General features: G+C 34.6%; 1 protein-coding gene across 4 annotated transcripts in view; it reads left to right on the top strand.

Moving 5' to 3' along the window:
- Nucleotides 1–19,801, top strand: part of ATP13A3 (ATPase 13A3) — a 78,646-nt gene that overhangs the window by 25,202 nt on the left and 33,643 nt on the right. For 3 of the 4 annotated variants that reach the window (XM_019723300.3, XM_019723306.3, XM_019723285.3), the window contains 16 exons: nt 387–569; nt 875–945; nt 2,618–2,698; nt 3,887–3,956; nt 5,692–5,826; nt 6,243–6,315; nt 8,581–8,712; nt 9,868–10,047; nt 10,189–10,346; nt 11,057–11,245; nt 11,964–12,025; nt 15,994–16,144; nt 18,433–18,549; nt 19,120–19,137; nt 19,230–19,383; nt 19,481–19,601. In XM_019723300.3, coding sequence (XP_019578859.3) covers nt 387–569; nt 875–945; nt 2,618–2,698; nt 3,887–3,956; nt 5,692–5,826; nt 6,243–6,315; nt 8,581–8,712; nt 9,868–10,047; nt 10,189–10,346; nt 11,057–11,245; nt 11,964–12,025; nt 15,994–16,144; nt 18,433–18,549; nt 19,120–19,137; nt 19,230–19,383; nt 19,481–19,601 — 1,895 coding nt within the window. The remainder of the gene's footprint in view (nt 1–386; nt 570–874; nt 946–2,617; nt 2,699–3,886; nt 3,957–5,691; nt 5,827–6,242; nt 6,316–8,580; nt 8,713–9,867; nt 10,048–10,188; nt 10,347–11,056; nt 11,246–11,963; nt 12,026–15,993; nt 16,145–18,432; nt 18,550–19,119; nt 19,138–19,229; nt 19,384–19,480; nt 19,602–19,801) is intronic. The other variant, XM_074329650.2, reaches the window with a different exon arrangement.

The raw sequence follows: 19,801 nt of genomic DNA, 5'->3' as shown, positions 1-19,801 counted from the left end.
CTTATTCGCTAGACCAGCTGTCTTTACTAAGTAATGCGGCTGCAACCCAGTGTTTTTTGTTTTTTGTTTTTTTATCCAAATTGGAAGCATTTTATAAGAGGCTTTAATATCTAATCTCAGTATGTTGATGGGTAAATTAAGAAATTATTCATGACCTTTTATGGGATATTGTATCAATGAAGTATGTCACTTAAATGGTGAGTAATGGAAAGCACTTCACGTTTAAATTTATGCATCTTCATGAAATGGTTTAACATTTGGTGAGTAGGAAGTGCTGCTTTCTCAATTAGAGATGAATAAATAATATGTAAGAGATGGAAATCAAATAAAAATATAGGACGTTATATAATATACATAATTGGCTTATTACCTTTCTCTCTTCTAAGGATGAATTCAGAATGTGGTTTTGTGCAAAAATTCGCTTGCTTTCTGTGGAAACTAATCCGTTTTTGAGTCCAAAATCTATGGCTAATAAAGTTTCGAATGGCCATGCTATTCTTTTAAATGAAAATCTGACTGAAGAGAACAGACATGAGATAAGTACACATTCACAGATGCAATCAGAACAGGTATTGTGATATTAATCTCAAAGTTTCTTTAAAAATCAGAATTGTTACATTTTATGCCATCTTGGATAGTGTATAATTTTGTGCTTGCAGTTATTTTTGTTTGAGATAAATTTATATGCATGTAAAAATACCCATTTATCACTACATATAACAGTTCAGGTATTAGTAGAAGAAACAGATTGTATGTCATATGTGAACACTTTAATTTTAATATGTTACATGACAAATTTGTGTTAGTAAATTTAATTGATAACAAGTAATGATAATGCTTTTTGATGTAACATTCATTTCTGTATGTTCTATAGCTTCGTTATTTCACCCACCATAGTGTAAAATACTTCTGGAATGATACCCTTCACAATTTTGATTTCTTAAAGTAAGTAATTTTCTTTTGTTTGGATTATATTATGAGTATATTAAAAATGTTCTAGATAGAAAAGAATTCATTCTAGTGTTACATGAAATTGAAGAGATTTTTATTTATATAACTGTTATTCACTTATTCATTAACAACTCTTGGTGTTTATTTGAATACTGATTAACCATTTTAGAATAAATCTCACCTGCAATTTATACCTTGGCAAAATTTACATAAAAGTTAGAAGCAGTGTGATCCTAAAATCCACTCTGAGTCTGAGTTCTTGTCTTCTTGAGGGTTCATCTCAAAGTGAATTTTGAGTACCTCTTATAGCCTGTCTGAATCATTACCTCCCAGTTTGCTGACAGTTACATCTACTTGTATTTGAGGGATGGAGTGATAGACAAACAGAAATTTAACTTTACTATGTGGATTAAGATGGGACATTGTCAAATGCGTTAAGCTTTGGGTAGGACAAATTAGAGTAGTCCCTTAAAATTTATTTTTGTGGAGGCTTCAAGTTATGTAAGTACTAAATTAATGAGGAGTCTATTTTTATTGCCTTTGTTAAGCTGATTATTATAAATGCCCGTTAAGTATTATTGCTTGAGGATGCTAAAGGAATTCTAATATTATCAATATAAAGAGAATCACCTTATGAACATTTAAAATATTCATACCTGGATTTTTAATCTTGACAGTAAGAATTGGAATATTCTAGAATGGACCAGGGCATTTCCACATGCCTAGTTCTGAAGAGCATTCCTAGTTAAGAGCCACTGCCTTACAGAACACTGCCAATGAGCTGCCATTTTGTGTTTTTTTAAATTGATTTGGAGCTCATCCCTGCTGCCTTTAGAGGGGTCATCAACTTTGGGGAAAAATGTCAAACATATTGCCATGCAGTCTTTGCCAACCATAGAAACATGTAGAATTTAAGCTTATCCTAATGCTAGCAGTTAATCATGGAGCTTAGTTTTCCCATCTGAAAAAAGTAGAAAAGGATTGGAATTAAATGATATGTAAGATTCTCTTCAGAGTTCTTTGACTAGTATCTCACTAAAAGAAGCATAATTAAGACATTTGGAGGGAAAAGTAGATAGTTTAGTTGAATCCCACTTAGAATTGTTACAGATTTTAGACATTGCCTGGGACTCATGTAAATTCTGTACTTCTCTCCCTGGTGTGCATTAGATCAGGGAAGGGTTTGGATTGATGTTTTTGTAGGAAGAAAAATAAGTGAAAGAATTTCTTAGTGTGAAGCTTAAAAAATTGAAGAGGGAAAGCTATATAAATAAAAACTAAAATGTTTATTCATCTTTAGTTTGGAATTCTCAAACTAGTCATACTTTACATTTAACTTTATTAGTTTAATTATTAACTCTTACAGCTTTGGTACACAGCCTTAAAGGATAATAATATTATATAAACTTGAGTATTTAGAGCCGTTCTATCATGTGATAGATACATTGGATAACTTAGAAGTTGCCACATTTGAGACTTAGACCTTTCTTATTGTTTATCTTAGGAACTTGAGGTTTTAAAATTCTCATTCATTATCTCAATTTTTGTTAAGGGTTTCTATTTGTAAGGTAGTCACACTTTAAAATCAGGAATATAGAAAAATGAGGCATTGAGACATTTGGATATTTTAAGCTTTGTTTAAAGTAAAAACTTTGGATTTATTTAGGGGACTGGATGAAGGTGTTTCTTGTACGTCAATTTATGAAAAGCATAGTGCAGGACTGACAAAGGGGATGCATGCCTACAGGTAACTTTTATACAACTAAAGTTAGATCTATTATCAAAAGTCCTCAATAAAGTAGTATACATAGTCCGCCCTTTTGCCATAGAGTTGTACATATTAACATTTAAATATTATAGATGTAGTAGTTGACAACTTACTGGTATTTTATTTGGATAAAACTGTCTCTCAGTTTAAGTATTATAGAAATGTTGAAGCTGATATTTTTAAGTGGATGCCATGAAAATATGCCATATTTCATCAATCCTAAGGTGCACATTTTCCTACATTTTAACTTCTCTAAATGGGGGATATGTCCTACAAGGAATGGAGTATCATCCTTTACTTCACAGCATTTTTATCTTTCTTGATGGTGCATAAAATAATGGGTATATCTTATTGATAGCATCTTAGATTTTTCTGAAATATGTTGGGAATTATAAACATGAGCACAGATATGTTGGGAATTATAAACATGAGCACAGATTTACCACAATGAGGATTTATAAATTGGGAGACAGTCTTTTTTATCATGTTATTCTCTACTAAAGTATAAAAACATATCAGTGTATTGCATATTTTAAATATAAATGGCATTTTGAAATTAAATTAGAAACTTTCTTACACTCCTGTAGCATGTTTTGTCAAAGTGTTAAAATGTAAAAGAATTCATTCATTCAGACTTAATACTTTTTAATAGGCAAGAATTACTCTATCAGATAGAAAGTACTATTATATCATAAGGAATTTGAGTGGAAGGATTTAAGCAACTTAAGTATTCTTTTAAAAAGTTAAATGTACAATGTTTTGAAATTAACATACTTAGTACAGTATTCTTACTAGAAAAATAGTGCATTTCTTGCAAAAATTAATTGCAATTGAAAATTGTTGAGACCTATTACATTCAAGCATGGAAAAGAGCCTTTACTGACATGGTTATTATAAACTAGTGGAAAAGATACTTGTCACACAAAAAGATATGGTACAGAATGAAACAAAATGTTAATGCTACATTTATCTAATATTGACTAGATTGATTTAAATACTGTAGCTAGAGAATTTGAATTGTAGAAGACAAGTATTTAGAAACATGAATGTTTAAGTTCTAGATTTAAGAGCAAGCTGTGGTTTGAGTGTTTTGCGGTGAAATGCCTTCCCTAAATTATGCTATTATTATGAAATATAATGTATCACTATTATATTTTCTTGTTATAGAAAATTGCTGTATGGAGTAAATGAAATTTCTGTGAAAGTGCCTTCTGTTTTTAAGCTTCTAATTAAGGAGGTAAGACTGTTGTGCATGTCTCAACAATTGGGATCAATAGATTTGTCAACTTGAAAAGAGCCATGATTTAAGTAAGGGGACACTATTAGTTTTCTGTTTCCTAACTTCTGTCTTTCTCTCTCTTTTTTTCCATTTGGATGGCAAAGGTAATAACTCTGGTAGAGAAATAATTTGCCATATAAATTACCTTTTTATTTTGTCTTTCTTTTTTTTTTTTTCTTATCTGTATTTTTTTTTCTTTTAATTCTCAGGAAGTTGCTCATCTAAATCCAGCCGTGTCCTTTTTTGTTTTCAATTTTTAAACAGTTTGTCATGCTTTATTCTTCATGTGGTGTTTCATGATACATTATTGGGAACTAGATATTGTCCCAGAACTTTGGAATACAAAACATGACCTGATGATTGGCTTTAGCCTGGGAAGAAACGTATCAATAGTTATTGTAGTGACTGTTGCTGTAAGTGTCATAGAAAAGGTGTGAGTAAAGGTTGTGCCTGTAAAGGAAGGGAGTAAGTGGTTTTGCCCAGCAGAATTAGTCTCTCCAGTCTTCTGATTTTTTTGCCAAAGATCAAGAGTTAGCTGTATGGGGTGAATACTTTTAGTAGAAATAACAGATTGTTTTCCATGAGTTCCTGAGAGTGGCCATACAGTGCTGCTTTAGAACATAGCAAAGTGTGGTAGTGATAGGAGTTAGAAAGCCTTGTTTGTAATATGGTTCCATCTGTAACTAGCTTTGTCATAAGAAAACCTTTCTCCCTGATGCTTCTTTATCTGTAAAAATGGAGTCTTTTCTAATTATCTCATTTAATTTGGAAGTAAAATGGGTCTCTCTCTTTCTCTCTCTCTCTCTCTCTCTCTCTCTGTAAATTATATATACAGAGGGTGCCAAAAAAACGTATACATATTTTAAGAAAGGAAAACTGCATTAAAATTGTAATAATATATACCGATAACAAAAGATGAATACAAGTCACATTTGACTTCTGCAATTATAAGAGGTGCTCACAGTGGTTACTATCAGCGTCCAGACACTTCTGATTATGGCGAACTACTTCTTGAGCAACGTTGACCAAAGTGTCCACTTGTATATGTGTTTTTTGGCACCTCCAGTACATATGAAGTGCTTTGAAAAGTATGGAAGCATCAGTTTTAAGACAATGAGAGATTATTAAAGAAATTGATAAAATATTGTGAAATTTAGGCAAATGAGGTCTATTGCCAGGACTCCCTTATTTCTTTTCTCTTTCAGGTTTAGAGCCTTAATTACTTCTTTAGAAAAAGCAAACCAGTGTAACATCTCACGTTTGTCTCCCTTTTGGACTGTAGTGAACCTTTGACTTATAAGTAAATTAGTGTTTGGAGTTCATAAAAAGTAAACATTTGTTCCAACTGGTTAAAAGTTTTGTATCTTTTAGTCTCCCCTTAATTACTGGAAATAAATGTACTTTATTGCTGAAGCAGAATGAAAAACAGCTAAATTCACATGTTAGCTGTTTCTAGCTGAATCTGTATTTGGGTTTGGTATGACTAATGGATGCGGATAATTTAAATTAAGCTTATTTAGCCAAATGGTAGTAGTTTCATGGTAAAACAGTACTAAGCTAACATCTTGCCCTCCTGTGTGGTTAGTACATGTTGCCCTAAGTACCTTGTTGGTTACTTCTTAAATGAAAAAGTGGAAAATCTGTATGGTTATAAATATCTCACGCAATTTGACTTAAAAATCTTATTTTTCAGGTTCTCAACCCATTTTACATTTTCCAGCTGTTCAGTGTTGTACTGTGGTGCACTGATGAGTACTATTACTATGCTCTGGCCATTGTGGTTATGTCTGTAGTATCAATTCTAAGCTCCCTGTACTCCATTAGAAAGGTAAGTCCAGCTCATTATAGGTTTCACAACTGTGCTTGTTTCATAATAACATAGTATTTGGTACAAAGTAATTCTCAATATAGTGATTGCTTTAGTTATATGAATATGTACTTTTTTTATTGAGGTGATTTTTAGAGTCAGACTACCTACCACTTGACTGCCTGGAGTCCAGAGGGATCTATACTTGCTTATCACAGGCCGGAATATTGGTTCTACTGGTTTCAGGGCTAAAGTGCTTCTTATTTTGGTCTTGAGCTAAGACATTGAATAATATTTGAATCTTTTAGTCTTGACATTTTTAAAGGCAGAGTAATACACATTTATTATATTAACTTACCTTATTGTATAGTACCCTTGCTTTTTAATATCTCAAAGAGTGGATTTATATTAGTTTTGAATTTTTTTTCTTATTTCAGCAATATATTATGTTGCATGACATGGTGGCAGCTCACAGTACTGTGAGAGTTTCAGTTTGCAGAGTAAATGAAGGTAAGTACTTCAGGTGACTCTTGGAAAAATAAACCAAAATAAATATCCATTAAGCACTAATATATATACATTAATTTCTTAAGAAATAAAAGTAGGTGTTTGGATTTGTACTCATATGAGTTTGTATCAGATTTGTACGTTTATGTAAAATTGTGTTTTTCTTTTTCTGCAATGTGACAGGTACTGTATTAGGCTCTGGGGATGCAGTGGTTACCAAGGTGTTCATGGTCCTTGCCATCACTGAACGTCAGTCTAGTTGGAAAGACAGATGATAAACAGTAACAACAAAGTGTGACAAAGGCTATGACAAGGAGAATTCAGGGAATTAGGGAGCGCTCATTTACTGTACGTGTCAGGGATGGCTTCTTTGAGTAAATATTTCTGAAGTGGTTGAATTAGTCAGATAAGAGGTAGGGGAGCAGGTGGTATGGTGGGGATGGGAGAGAGGGAGAAGAAGAGTTTCTAAGGGCCCAAAGGCCTGGAAATTAGAGTTTGGTTATCATACTAACTGAAAAAAATTCAGTGTGCAGATGCTGCAAGTGGGTGAAGGACAGCCTTCTAAAGCATGTTTGAAGAATTTTGACTTATTCCAAAAGGCAGTGGGAAACTATGGAAGGGTTTTAAGCAGGGGAGTGATCTGATCATAGTTTTTGAAAAAACCCATACTGACTGCCATGTTCAGACTGGTTTAGTCAATAGTAGTATTGAGAGCATGAAATGGATCAAGCGAAGGTTGTGGACTTGGAGAGAAACAGGTGGGTTTGAAAGACACTTAAATGTGGGCATTGAATGGGATTTGATGATTTGTTGGATCCAAGGTGATAGAGCGCTATCAGGCTGGGGGGAGGGGTGTTGAGGTCATTAAATAGGAGGAGCAGGATTGTGGGGAAGGATAATGTTTTGGACATGTTAGTTTGGTGAGATATTGAAGAGGTAAAGGAGACAAAGGGGAGGCAGCACAGCACCATGGGGGCAGCATAGCCACTTTGATTTATTGAGAATATCAGTCTCCATTCTCTTGGCTGTAAACACAGTTTGACCTAGCAGGTTACTTCCCCGTGCTTCTTGGTCACTTGCTACTTTAGCTGGAAGTATCTGTCTGCTTGCCCTAGCTCCAGTCTGACAGGTATAGTTTATTGCTGTTCCTCTCTTCCGACTGGGCTGCTGCTGACGACATGGGGGAGGCCAGGACATACGTACCATTCAACTTCTGTCTTCCTTACCTCCTTTGTATAGTCCAACAGGCCATTGATAGTTTGCTTCTTGATACACCTAAGAGGAATAGAATTTAAAGTGGCGTTAACAGCTTTAAAAGAGCAATGTTTTTAAAGCAGGGATCTTATTTTAAAATGAAGGTTATTGTACCTGCTATGTACTAAATATCATTAGAATTATTTTCCTCATAGCTTAGTGAACTAGTTCTTCATTTTTTAGAAAGGAGAGTGTTTGTCCTACAGACTAGTGTCACAAACCATAATTTTCTCTTCACTCATCTTTGTTTACAAACTAGTGTAACTCTTTTGAGCATGGTATGAAACCTAGGTAGAAAAAATAAACAGAGGGAGAGAATGCCCAAATATAACACAATCCTAAAGAAAAATCTTTAACTTGGGAAGATCTTTTAAAAGTGTTTAGCTAACTTGAATATAGTACATAAAATTCTAAAGAAATAATGAACTAGATAAAATATCACAATTTTTATTTATAAATTTATTTAAAATAATATCTAAAATATTGTTAAGACTGTTTTAGGAATAGAGAGAAGGCAATGAGACTTTATAGGTTATAAATAATGGCAGTGAGAAGAAGAATGCTGTTAAAAAAGAAAGAATGCTAAAATTCTCATTGCTTTCTTCTGTTTCCAAGGGATCATATAAACCTGTTTATTTACACATTATACAAGTTCTCATGACAGCTCACTATTTTCTAAGAGGGCTGTTAGCTAAAATTGATCATTGAGTGTTGTAATGAATATTAGAGCCCATTCAGCTGTTTGGTCAGAGAAGGCTTGGCATGACCCGTGCACAGTTGGCATCCTATCAGGGATCAAACTAGCTGACACACTTAAACACCATGCCTTGTTAGCCTAAGGAATAATAATCTTATTTGTTGAAATTCTTCATTTATTGGAATTTTCTTATTTAACTCCATTATATTGTTAACATCCACTATAGATCAAGTGACCTTTGTATAGAACTTTTGTTTGCTTATTTTTATTCCAAGTTAAAGAATATGCTTTTCAGACTTTTCTTTCTTTAAATCCAGAAATAGAAGAGATCTTTTCTACAGACCTTGTGCCGGGAGATATCATGGTCATTCCATTAAATGGGACAGTCATGCCTTGTGATGCAGTACTTATTAATGGTACTTGCATTGTAAACGAAAGCATGTTAACAGGTAAACTAAACAAAATGAGTAAAAATCAGATGAGTTGTTTATAATGATATTAGGATTAAGTAGTTACTGATTATGCTATTTCAAAACTGGCTGTGCCATTTGTATCCTTATGAATGTCACGTGAATAGGATGGTATTGAAGTTTAGTTTTTTTTAAATTCTGAGGGCACCAAATTCTGCATTATACTCAGCTGCGGTACTAGATCACTGTGCTGGTGTTAGCTATGGTACATTTCTTGGCGTGCTCCTAGCCACTCTTCTTGACATGAGGGAATGCTTTATAGTAAGGCAAGAGGAAAGAAGTCTGTAGCCCATACAGAATGCAACATACCTCTATTTGATGTGTAAAAAATGGGAATAAAGACTTTATATTTTTCTTAAACTGGGGAGAAGTAGACTTTAAAATGACTTCCCTTTGGAAATTCACAATCTGAAGGTAGAGCTTGATATATTTTTTATCACATGAATTTTTTTTTATTGCCATAGTCTGGTAAGAAAGTGATTCCTATATAATATGTATGTTTTCCTACTGATAAGAATTTGTCTTAAAACACAATCACACATATAAATATCCCCACACATCTGTGAGCTTTGAAGTGAGAAGTGTGAATGCTGCAGAGAATTAAATTTCAGCATTAAAAAGAATTTCGTTGTTTGTTATTGTTTAAGAGAACTACCATATGCTTATTCTCTCTTCTCCAGATGCCTTTTTTCTTCCTTACTCCTGAGAGTGTGTGAGTGTGTGAGTGTGTGTGTAGTGGGGTTAGGAGTAGGTCTTCACATCTCTTTGTGTGCTTGACGTTGCAGAGTGCTTTCCAATTCAGTGCTTAGGGGTAAGAGAACAGGTGCTGGGCTATGGCAACTTACCTGGTTTCCTTATTCAAAATGACACAATCATTTCAAAATGATTACCTTTGAATCACAAATCACTTTCAGGAATTACTGTGGGGGATAGGATTTTGATATTTTGGGGCAAGGAAATTGGTAGACAAAAAGCTAATTGAATAAACTGTTATCGACATATGAGAACTTTATTTTAATAGGTATTGTAAACAGTATGATAACATTTAGGGTATTTGATAATTCAAGGTTTATGTGTTTGACACTGATATTTCTGTGCTTTGATTTTTTAAATTTATTTATTTATTTTTTTTAGGAGAAAGTGTTCCAGTGACAAAGACTAATTTGCCAAATCCTTCAGTGGACATAAAAGGAATGGGAGATGAATTATATAGTCCAGAAATGCATAAGCGGCACACTTTGTTTTGTGGGACTACTGTTATTCAAACTCGTTTCTACACTGGAGAACTTGTCAAAGCCATAGTAGTTAGAACAGGTAGAAAACGTTTAATCTCTTCTTGCACGGTGTATCGTATTTGATGCCTGCTGAATGTTTAAAAAGACATTGTGTTTTGGGAGATAATTCTCATTTTCTTATAAAAATATAGTCATTTTCTTCTTTAATTTTCTTTTAAAGGATTTAGTACTTCTAAAGGACAGCTTGTCCGTTCCATATTGTATCCCAAACCAACTGATTTTAAACTCTACAGAGATGCCTACTTGTTTCTTCTGTGTCTTGTGGCGGTGGCTGGCATTGGGTTTATCTACACTATTATCAATAGCATTTTAAATGAGGTATGCACATGGGACTCTTAGTAGTGTTTAATCCTTAATTATCACATGTGACTACTGAGGATTTGAATGGCGGCTAGTGAGACTGAAGAACTAAAATTCTAATTTAAATTAATTTAACTTTAAAAAGCCGTATGAAACAAGTAGCAATTATATTAGGAAGTACAGATACAGAACATTTCCATTAGAGCAGGAAGTTCTTTAGGATGGCTCTGGTTTAGATGGTGTTTTACTTACTATCTTGTGACTTAAAAAAAAAGAGTGGTGACCACATACCAAAAGCTTTCTTTTTTTAACCTCTGGGATGTATTGCATTAAAATTATTTGCAATTACTTATTTGAAGGTATTACTAAGGAACCTTGTCAACTTTCTCTTTACTATTATCCCCTGTAGAGTCTGGCACAGGACAGTGCTTAGAGTAAGAGTCAGTCTCTGACACACGTTTGTTGGACGTGGAAGTGCGTAGTGTGTGAAGTATGTAGAGCTATCAAAATGAGTTTCCTTTTAAAACAGCTGTCATTCCATTGACAGTTTATTGAGCTTTCTATTGTGCAGAATCTCTAAAGGGAAAAAATAATAAAGGGCTAATAGATGTATACATACGCAGTTATTATATATGAAATTGAAAATGGTTTATAGGGTTTTTTTTACTAAATAAATACTCAGATTAGTAAATATTTGGGTCTGACATTTATTTTGCTGTGAATTGTAGGTAGAAGTTGGGGTAATAATTATCGAGTCTCTTGATATCATTACAATTACTGTGCCACCTGCACTTCCTGCTGCGATGACCGCTGGCATTGTGTATGCTCAAAGAAGACTGAAAAAAATTGGCATTTTCTGTATCAGTCCCCAAAGGATAAATATCTGTGGGCAGCTGAATCTCGTTTGCTTTGACAAGGTTGGTTCAGTTTCATAATCATTCTTAAAGGTTACCTTGTAGCTTTTAAATGTTTAGATTAAGGTTTTCTATGTTTTTTATCAACCAGTTTTTTAATGTTCTTCTAATTTTCCTCTTTTTCAACTTACTTGGCACATGAATTGTTTTTGTCTCATTTCGTCTCATTTTTTTTTCAGTGTTTCATAGTTGGGATACTGTTTATCTGCCCAGTTGCCTAATCAATCATATCCCGAGTTATGCCTTAGAGTAGTAGTAGTCAAGCTTTCTGATCTTTCATGTTTTTAACAGACTAGGCTAAGCATTTGGCTGACTGCTTCCTCCTGATGTCATTTAACTTGTTCCTCTTCCCTTTTTGGCTCCCTATGCCCTAATCGCTCCCCGCTATGTAGGCATCCTTTATTGATTGATAGATTAATTGGTGCATTGGTCCACTGTTTTGTTTTTTTAAAATAATATAAGCACATAAATATACAGATCTACACATATGCTCCCCACCTTACGTAGAGAAACCATACATAGTAAGGAGTGTTCTGCACCCTTTTCCCCACTTTAACTATTTGTCCTGGAAATTATTCTCTGTCAGTATACAGAGATCTTACTCGTTTCGTTTTTAACAGCTGTGTAGTACTCCATTGTACATATGTAGCATAGCTTTTCATGATTTTTGTTTTTGGAGGCATTATCCATATTTTGTATGTGTGCTTTCTTTTTTTTTTAGACTGGAACTCTTACTGAAGATGGTTTAGATCTTTGGGGGATTCAACGAGTGGAAAATACATGGTAAATATTAGTTAGACTTGATCATTTATTAGTTAATTTTTAATAAATATTTTAATATATGAAACATTCAAACATAGAGAAAGTAATATGTCAGACAGCTGTGTACCCACCACCAGGATTAAACTGTTGACATTTTGTCATATTTGCTTCAGAGCTTTTAAAAGATTTAAAACATTGCAGATACTGCTAAAGTTTTAATCTAATCCCTTTCCATCCCTACTATCATTCTGAAGTTGTGTTCTGTTATTATCTTCACATGTTTTTTTACTTTCACTGCATACATACGAATCTATAAACAAGATCTATCTATAAACAAATATACACAATTGATATCCTGTACATGTTTGTGCCTCTTATATTGTTTTACAAGATTTATCAGTATTGATATGTATATTTATTAATCTCAGTTATTTAGTGTTTAATCATTTTATGATTAAACCTTAATATCTGTTCTTGTAAAGAACAGTTTCATTTTTTGCTCCCCTTTCCCTTCCACTTTCTCAAACAATGCTGCAATTAAAATTCTCATACACAACTCCTTGTGTGCATGTGGTAGAGTTTCAGTAAACTCGCTTCCCAGAAACATCAGTGCTGGGTGCCGTGGCACAGGCATGGCTACAGCTTTAGTAAACATTGCCTGGTTGCTCTCTGAGTGACGGTGCTCCCTCGGCCTCGTAGGTGAGATACCTGGTGCTCCACGTCCTTGCCAACGTCCTGCTCAGACTTCTCATTTCTGCCAGAGGGATAGATACGAAATGGTATTTCATTGTGGCTTTATTTGTAGTTTCCTCACCACTTACAAAGCTGAACATATTTTCACATTTTTGGAAGGAGAGTCATTTAGCATTCTTCTGTGCACTGTCACTTTGTAGTCTACTTTTTCTATTGTGTTGTTAGTCTTTGTCTTATTCATTTGTTAGAAGTCCTTTGTATTTTCTGAATGGTAATCTTTTTCTTTTGCATTGCAAAAATATTCCACCAGTCTTTGTCATCTTTTTAGTTTGTTTTTGTTGTCCTTTGATGCTTATATGTTTTGTTACCATGGTTGTGTTTGTCATTTTTTTTCCTGTCAAAGTCTGTGGGGAGAAAAAAAAAGAGAAATAACAACAACAAAAATCTGTGGGAATTTGGTTTATATAGTTTAAGAGACTATTGTTTGGTTCATATAATTTCAGAGTTGTTACATCTTGGTAAATAGGTTGTCACATTGCAACCTTATTTACTCCTGATAATGCATCTTGCCTTAAATTCTGTTTCATCTAATGTTTTTATGTAGTTACATGCCAGCTTTCCTTTGCCTAATGTTTGCCTTATGTATCTTCTTTTCCATCTCTTCTCAATATTTCTGTCATTGTGTCCACATTTATTCTGATTTCAGATATATTCACCCATTTCCTTATATTTCTCTCTCACATTTTCTCAGATTTTATACATCCTAATCTTTTATTTACTGTTTGTTCTTAAATTATTAATATTGATATTTAGTGTCTAAAGTTCATGGGTTTCTATATTGGTTTTTAACCCTCCCCTGCCCCCCAAAACCCCCCATGGACTGCAGAGTACTTTTACTTTGATTATTCCCCTCCCTTCTTATATGTATTTGTTACATAATACTTGATGATTATTGTGGTTTTCTACAATGTGCATGCAAAGATTTACCTAGGTTTTATAAATATCTTTGCTAACCATTGCTTTTTGTATCCTATTCCTCTGGATTAAATTATCATCTTCTATAACTACATTCATTAGTAATTCTTTGTTTCACTATCACTCTTGAATGATGGTCTATATAGATTTCTGGGTTGGCAGTTGTGTTCTCTCTGCACTTTGAAGGTGTTAATTCCGTTTCTACTGATTACTTTTGTTATTGCTGTTGAGAAGTCTTACTTAATCTCTTTAGTAATCTCTTTTCAACTTTGTTGTTTTAAAAATATTCTTTATCCTTGATTTCTGCAGTTTCACCATGATCTTTTCACTTGTTTGTGTAGGACTCATTTTGCTTCTTGAGTCCAAGGATTCATGGTTTTCATAAATTCTGGAAATTTTTAGCCTCTTTCTGTTCCATTATGGCCTTTCCCCCATTCTTTCTTTTTTCTCCATCTGGGAATCCTAACCATATGTTGGACAAGAAATTTCATTTGGTCCTTTCCAAATCTGCCTCTCCCCGTCTCCCCGCACCCCATGGTGTTGTATTCTTTTTTTCTAAGTCTTTAATTTAAAAATGCCTTTTTTGCATTCTTTCAGATTGTCATTCTATTATATCAAATTTATGGGATTCTAATTCTGTCTTTGTTGTGTCTGTTGACTGGTGAGAATTGTTTCCTGGTGCATTTTTAAATTATGAACACATTCTTAGCAGCATTTTTCTGTGAGACTCCCTCTTTTGTGGCTGTGTTGTGGGAGTTCCTCTCTAGAGAGCTTTGACTTTGCTTAGCCAGGAGTTTGGCCAAGAGCTTGGCCAAGAGTGGTATCAACTTTGCCAGACAAATTTTAATACTACTTTCGTGACTTAGGGATTTCCGGACCAGACAGTAGAACACAGTCAAACCCAAATCCCATCCTAAGTGGCATAGTGGTTCAGAGTTTAGGCCCTGAAACTGGACGTGTCTGAGTCCTTGCTCTGCCACCTCTGTGCTGTGTAACCTAGGCAAGTTGCTTAACCACTCTGCTTCAGTTTTTTCATCTTTAAATGGGAATAATAAAACACCTTTCTATGGTGTGAGGATGAGATGAGTCAAATACAGTATTTAAAGTTCTTAGACCACTGCCCAGTGCACAGTAAATACTATATAGATATTAACTATTTTCTTAAACTTTGGGCGGGGGGGAAGAGATAAGCTTATTCTTAGTTAGGCCTTTGGGCCTGTGGGTACATTTTTGTAGTATACTGTTTTTTGAGGCACTTGAAGAGCAAGCAGTGGCTATCTTGGGTGAGACGGATTCCCTTAGTTTAAGGTTGCCACTTTGTATGTGGCCAAGACTTTGTCTCCTGTTCCTGTGTGGGTATTAAAACCCAAGTTGTCAGGGTACTGAGATGGCTTCCCTCCCTTCTTCTCCCCCAGGTAGTCACAGCATCTGCTCAAGTTCAGGCCCCTCTGCTTTTCCTTTCCCTCTATTTCTGGCAGTTGAAAATTTCCCTTTATTTCGTATGAGCTTAGTTTTGCATTCAAAAGATTATGTGCTACACATTCGTTTTATCTTTTTGTAAGACAGTTTTAATGTATTCTAATCTGCCATATATCCATAAGCAGCAGTTTTAATTATTTAGTATCTAGTATTTTCTGTAGTGTTATATCTGGCCTAGTTATTCAGAATCTGAGCTAAGACTGTATTTTTTTTTTTAAGATTTTTTATTGGGGAAGGGGAACAGGACTTTATTGGGGAACAGCGTGTACTTCCAGACCATTTTTCCAAGTCAAGTTGTTGTCCTTTCAGTCTTAGTTGTGGAGGGCACAGCTCAGCTCCAGGTCCAGTTGCCGTTTCTAGTTGCAGGGGGCACAGCCCACCATCCCTTGCGGGAGTTGAAACCGGCAACCTTGTGGTTGAGAGGACGCGCTCCAACCAACTGAGTCATCTGGGAGCTCAGCGGCAGCTCAGCTCAAGGTGCTGTGTTCAATCTTAGTTGCAGGGGGCAGAGCCCACCATCCCTTGCGGGACTTGAGGAGTTGAACCGGCAACCCTGTGGTTGAGAGCCCACTGGCCCATGTGGGAATCGAACCGGCAGCCTTCAGAGTTAGGAGCACAGAGCTCTAATTGCCTGAGCCACCGGGCCGGCATAAGACTGTATTTTAATATGTATAATTTTAATGCAGGAAAATATTTTTGAATGCCTAAAACTATGGTTAAAAAATATTTTAAAATGCAAACATTTTATTTCTATTTTTAAAAATTATAAAACCTGAATATTGTTAGAATATTGTCTTGAGTCTTAGGATTTATAAATCTAATTCAGTGTACTTTCTCTGTAGTTTTCTTTTGCCAGATGAAAACGTTTGCAACGAGATGTTGGTAAAATCTCAGTTTGTTGCTTGTATGGCTACTTGTCATTCACTCACAAAAATTGAAGGAGTGCTCTCTGGCGATCCACTTGATCTGAAAATGTTTGAAGCCATTGGATGGGTAAGTTCAAAATTTTTAAGCACAAGTAACTTTAGGAAATATGTAGAGTAAAAATTACCTTGCAGGAGGATTGTTTCTGCTGGTTGTTTTTATGGCAGTCTATCTTGTTCCATAAAAGGAACTATGTAATTTCTAAAGATGCATGACTGGAGAGATTGTTAAAATTGTGTAAAAAAATGTCTGTTTTAGTTAAATTGATTTTCTTAAACACCATTAATAGAGGATGACCTGCTCAGTCCCCTGCTTTATGTGTGTTTATAAGAGTAATCAGCTGTCAGCAACTTGGGGTCAGTAAGATGGTCTTCAGCTGCACAATTTGTTGGTCAGGTAAAAAGTGTAGAGTAGTGATGTGTCTTCAGTGTTCTTTGTCCCCATCTTCTACTGCCTGTCCTTACACACACACACACGCACACACACACACACACACACACACACACAGGCTTTTGTTTGTTCCTTTTATATATTTTGCCATTGATAATTTTAATTTCTGAGTGCTTGCTTATGTTCTCAGGTTGTTAGTGTTACCATTTTACAGCATTCATTTTTTTTTTTTTTTTATAGATGCAATGGTAGTTTGTTTTTAGAAGGTTCCTTTTGGCTTCTGAATGATCTATTTTCTCTGGGTCAGTATTTTTGTTTCCTTACGCTGAATCCTTCATGCTTTTGGTTTTCACTGTACGTCTTATTAATACTTGCTTATTTGAGAATGAAGATCTGATTTAATAACTGGGTAGCTGCAGTAAGGTTTTTATCCTTGCTTGTGTATGTTAGATTGTGTTCTTGAGAAGCATCTCCCCTGAATGGGAGGCTGGAAGGCTGACTAGGGAGAGTTTGTTGGGGGTCAAGGGTAGAGTCTCATCGGCAAGCATTCTTCAGTTTCCGAGGAGCAGAATTTGTCTTCAGGTTGAATTCCTCACCCTTTCCCACAATGCTTTTGCACAAGCAGGGTTTTACTCTGGAATGCTAACCCTCATAGTGCAGCCCTTCCTTTTAGGTCGGGAGTCCATATGTCTAGAGGATGACTCCCTCATTCTGGTCTTTGTTTTTTGCTTAGCACAGCAGTTCTGGCTGAAGACAAATGTTCCCACTTCTGTATTTCCTCTTGTGTTTCTTCTGGGTTCCTGTTTTCTTCATTGCTGAATTCATCAATATGTTTCAGTTTGCCTTTTGTTTCCAGATTGGAAATCTATCTCCTCTCCCTGCTTTCCATTCTGTTTACTTTTATAGGTTTATTTCTTTTTTGTGTGTTTTGTTGACATTTTGAAAGAGAGGCTTAACTGCTTTGCCATCTTCTTAAAGCCCATGATAAATACTTAATCAAATTTAATTTCTTTAAGGAGACACACTTCATTTGCAGAGAGTAAAGCAAAATAGGACTGATTCCTCATTGGTGTTCTCTAATGCCTCTCTCCAACTGAATAGATTTTCAGTAGATTTTAGTGTTCTGTTTGTGGAATTTAAAAAAATAGGTTAAATAAGTTTGTATAATAGCATGTTTTGTTGACTTAGATGCTTTGATCTTACCGGAAAGGATCAGTGGGATGTTTTCACATAAGTGGGCACTGCTGCTTTTGGTTATGATTGATGTCGTGTAAGATACATCCCAATTTCAGGAATGTTAAGGTGTGTCTTAGAATTGTATAGAATTGGCTAATTAGACAGTTTCCTTCGCCATCATTTTCCTATTGATTGATTACTCCAGTTTATAGAATCAAATTAGTTTGTTTCTCATGTATGTGTATTTTAAATACAAGTTCTTGTTTGAATGTTTTCACCAAAAAAAAGTTTTTAAATAAATTTTAAGGGGTTAAGATAGTGGTATCCTAAGTAGAAATGTTTAAGCTGAAACAATTAACACATCTTTGGACCTCAGTGTGTTTTTGACTTAGTGTTTCTTCTATTAACCATATCTGAGCTTTATGTACTTTTGATTCTTACCCTGTTAGAAAGGAATCCCTGGATGGTAAACTGAAAATTTTGGAATTGTAAGAACCTTCTAGTTTTCTTTTAGAACTAGTTTCTGAGCCTAACAAGCAGTAGGAGCAAAATTAGAGAAGTTTTTCTCTATTTCTTTACTCCACTTCTATCCTCTGCCTCTTCTCTCCCATGAGTTTAACTAGCTTTGTTTACGTTCTGTTTTATTTATATTAATGATTTAGTAGTGCTCGTTTATTTCTTGGACACAAAGTTTTTTTTAACTTCACCGAAAATAGCCATAATGTTTCATTTAAAAATGGAACTAGTGCATTAAGTTTTATGAAGCAATGTGTTGAATATTTTCCTTTCAGATTCTGGAAGAAGCAACTGAAGAGGAAACAGCACTTCATAATCGAATTATGCCCACTGTGGTTCGTCCTCCAAAACAACTGCTTCCTGAATCTACACCTGCAGGAAACCAGGAAATGGTGTGAAATCACTTTAAGCTAGATTATACTGTGGATGCTCATATTTAACGCTCACTTTGAAATGTAACTAGAAGATGAAATCACATGTCCTTTAACTCTTACGCAGATATGAATTTTTAACTGCGTTTATTAGAAACTCCAGCTGGAGTGTTGCAGGCATTCTTTGTAAAATATTGAGATTTATTTTTCGGTACCATTACTTTTCCTTCCTATTTACTGAGCAGCTTAGGGCCTTGTGATTTACATACATGGTGACATGGTGATTAATCCTTTTAAATTGCGCTTGTATTTCTAGAATTTACTAAAAAGAATATGTGAGAGGCTTTATTTTTAGGTGAATTTTAAAACATGTTCCCCTCAGTTTATTTTAGTACTTTGAAAATATTCAAGAATATACATTTTAAAAATGGGAGGTGGTGGACAAGCTGATCTTGAAAACTGACTTTGAAATAATTGAAGTTTCTTGCTGTTTTCCAAATAATGTTTTGTGAATGTATAGTTGTGTTTTTTTAATTTGAGTATGTTAATGGATTTAATCTCTACTGTTTCTTTATTCTTTTTTGTTTTTAGGAGCTGTTTGAACTTCCAGTAAGTGAACAGTGTTTACTTGTTACCAAAGTATATTTGTTTTAATTCTTAAAGAATAATAAATGCTTTGTGCATCTTTTGAAATTATGCAGACTATTTATGAGATAGGAATTGTTCGCCAGTTCCCATTTTCTTCTGCTTTGCAACGTATGAGTGTGGTTGCAAGGGTGCTAGGGGATAAGAAAATGGATGCCTACATGAAAGGAGCACCTGAGGTCGTTGCCAGTCTTTGTAAACCTGAAACAGGTAGGAAACAACTAGGCTTTGAATAAAATTCTGGCATTTATATAATGTTGTATGAGCACTTCTAACAGTGACATTTATTTTTTTTCTTTTTAAACAGTTCCTGTTGATTTTGAAAAAGTTTTAGAGGACTACACTAAACAGGGCTTCCGTGTGATTGCTCTCGCACACAGAAAATTGGAGTCAAAATTGACGTGGCATAAAGTACAGAATATTAGCAGGTAAGCTTGATGAATGATTTTTCTAGAGTTTTTTCAGTGATGTGTCATTTATGTTTATATAAGTACCATACAATAATTTGTATCTAGTTGGGTATTTATTAAATATTTATTGAATTTGTACAGGTACACATAGTGCAGTGTTTGTTTTAGGTGACTGAGGTAAAAGTATAGCTCTTTGGAACTATTTTTAATTCATTTGT

The sequence above is a fragment of the Rhinolophus sinicus genome, chromosome 17, assembly GCF_057876585.1.
Source record: "Rhinolophus sinicus isolate RSI-liver-muscle chromosome 17, RSI-T2T, whole genome shotgun sequence".
Classification (NCBI taxonomy): Eukaryota; Metazoa; Chordata; class Mammalia; order Chiroptera; family Rhinolophidae; genus Rhinolophus; species Rhinolophus sinicus.
The sequence above is the reverse complement of the archived record's forward strand: the minus strand, read 5'-3'. Positions and strand labels throughout refer to the sequence as shown.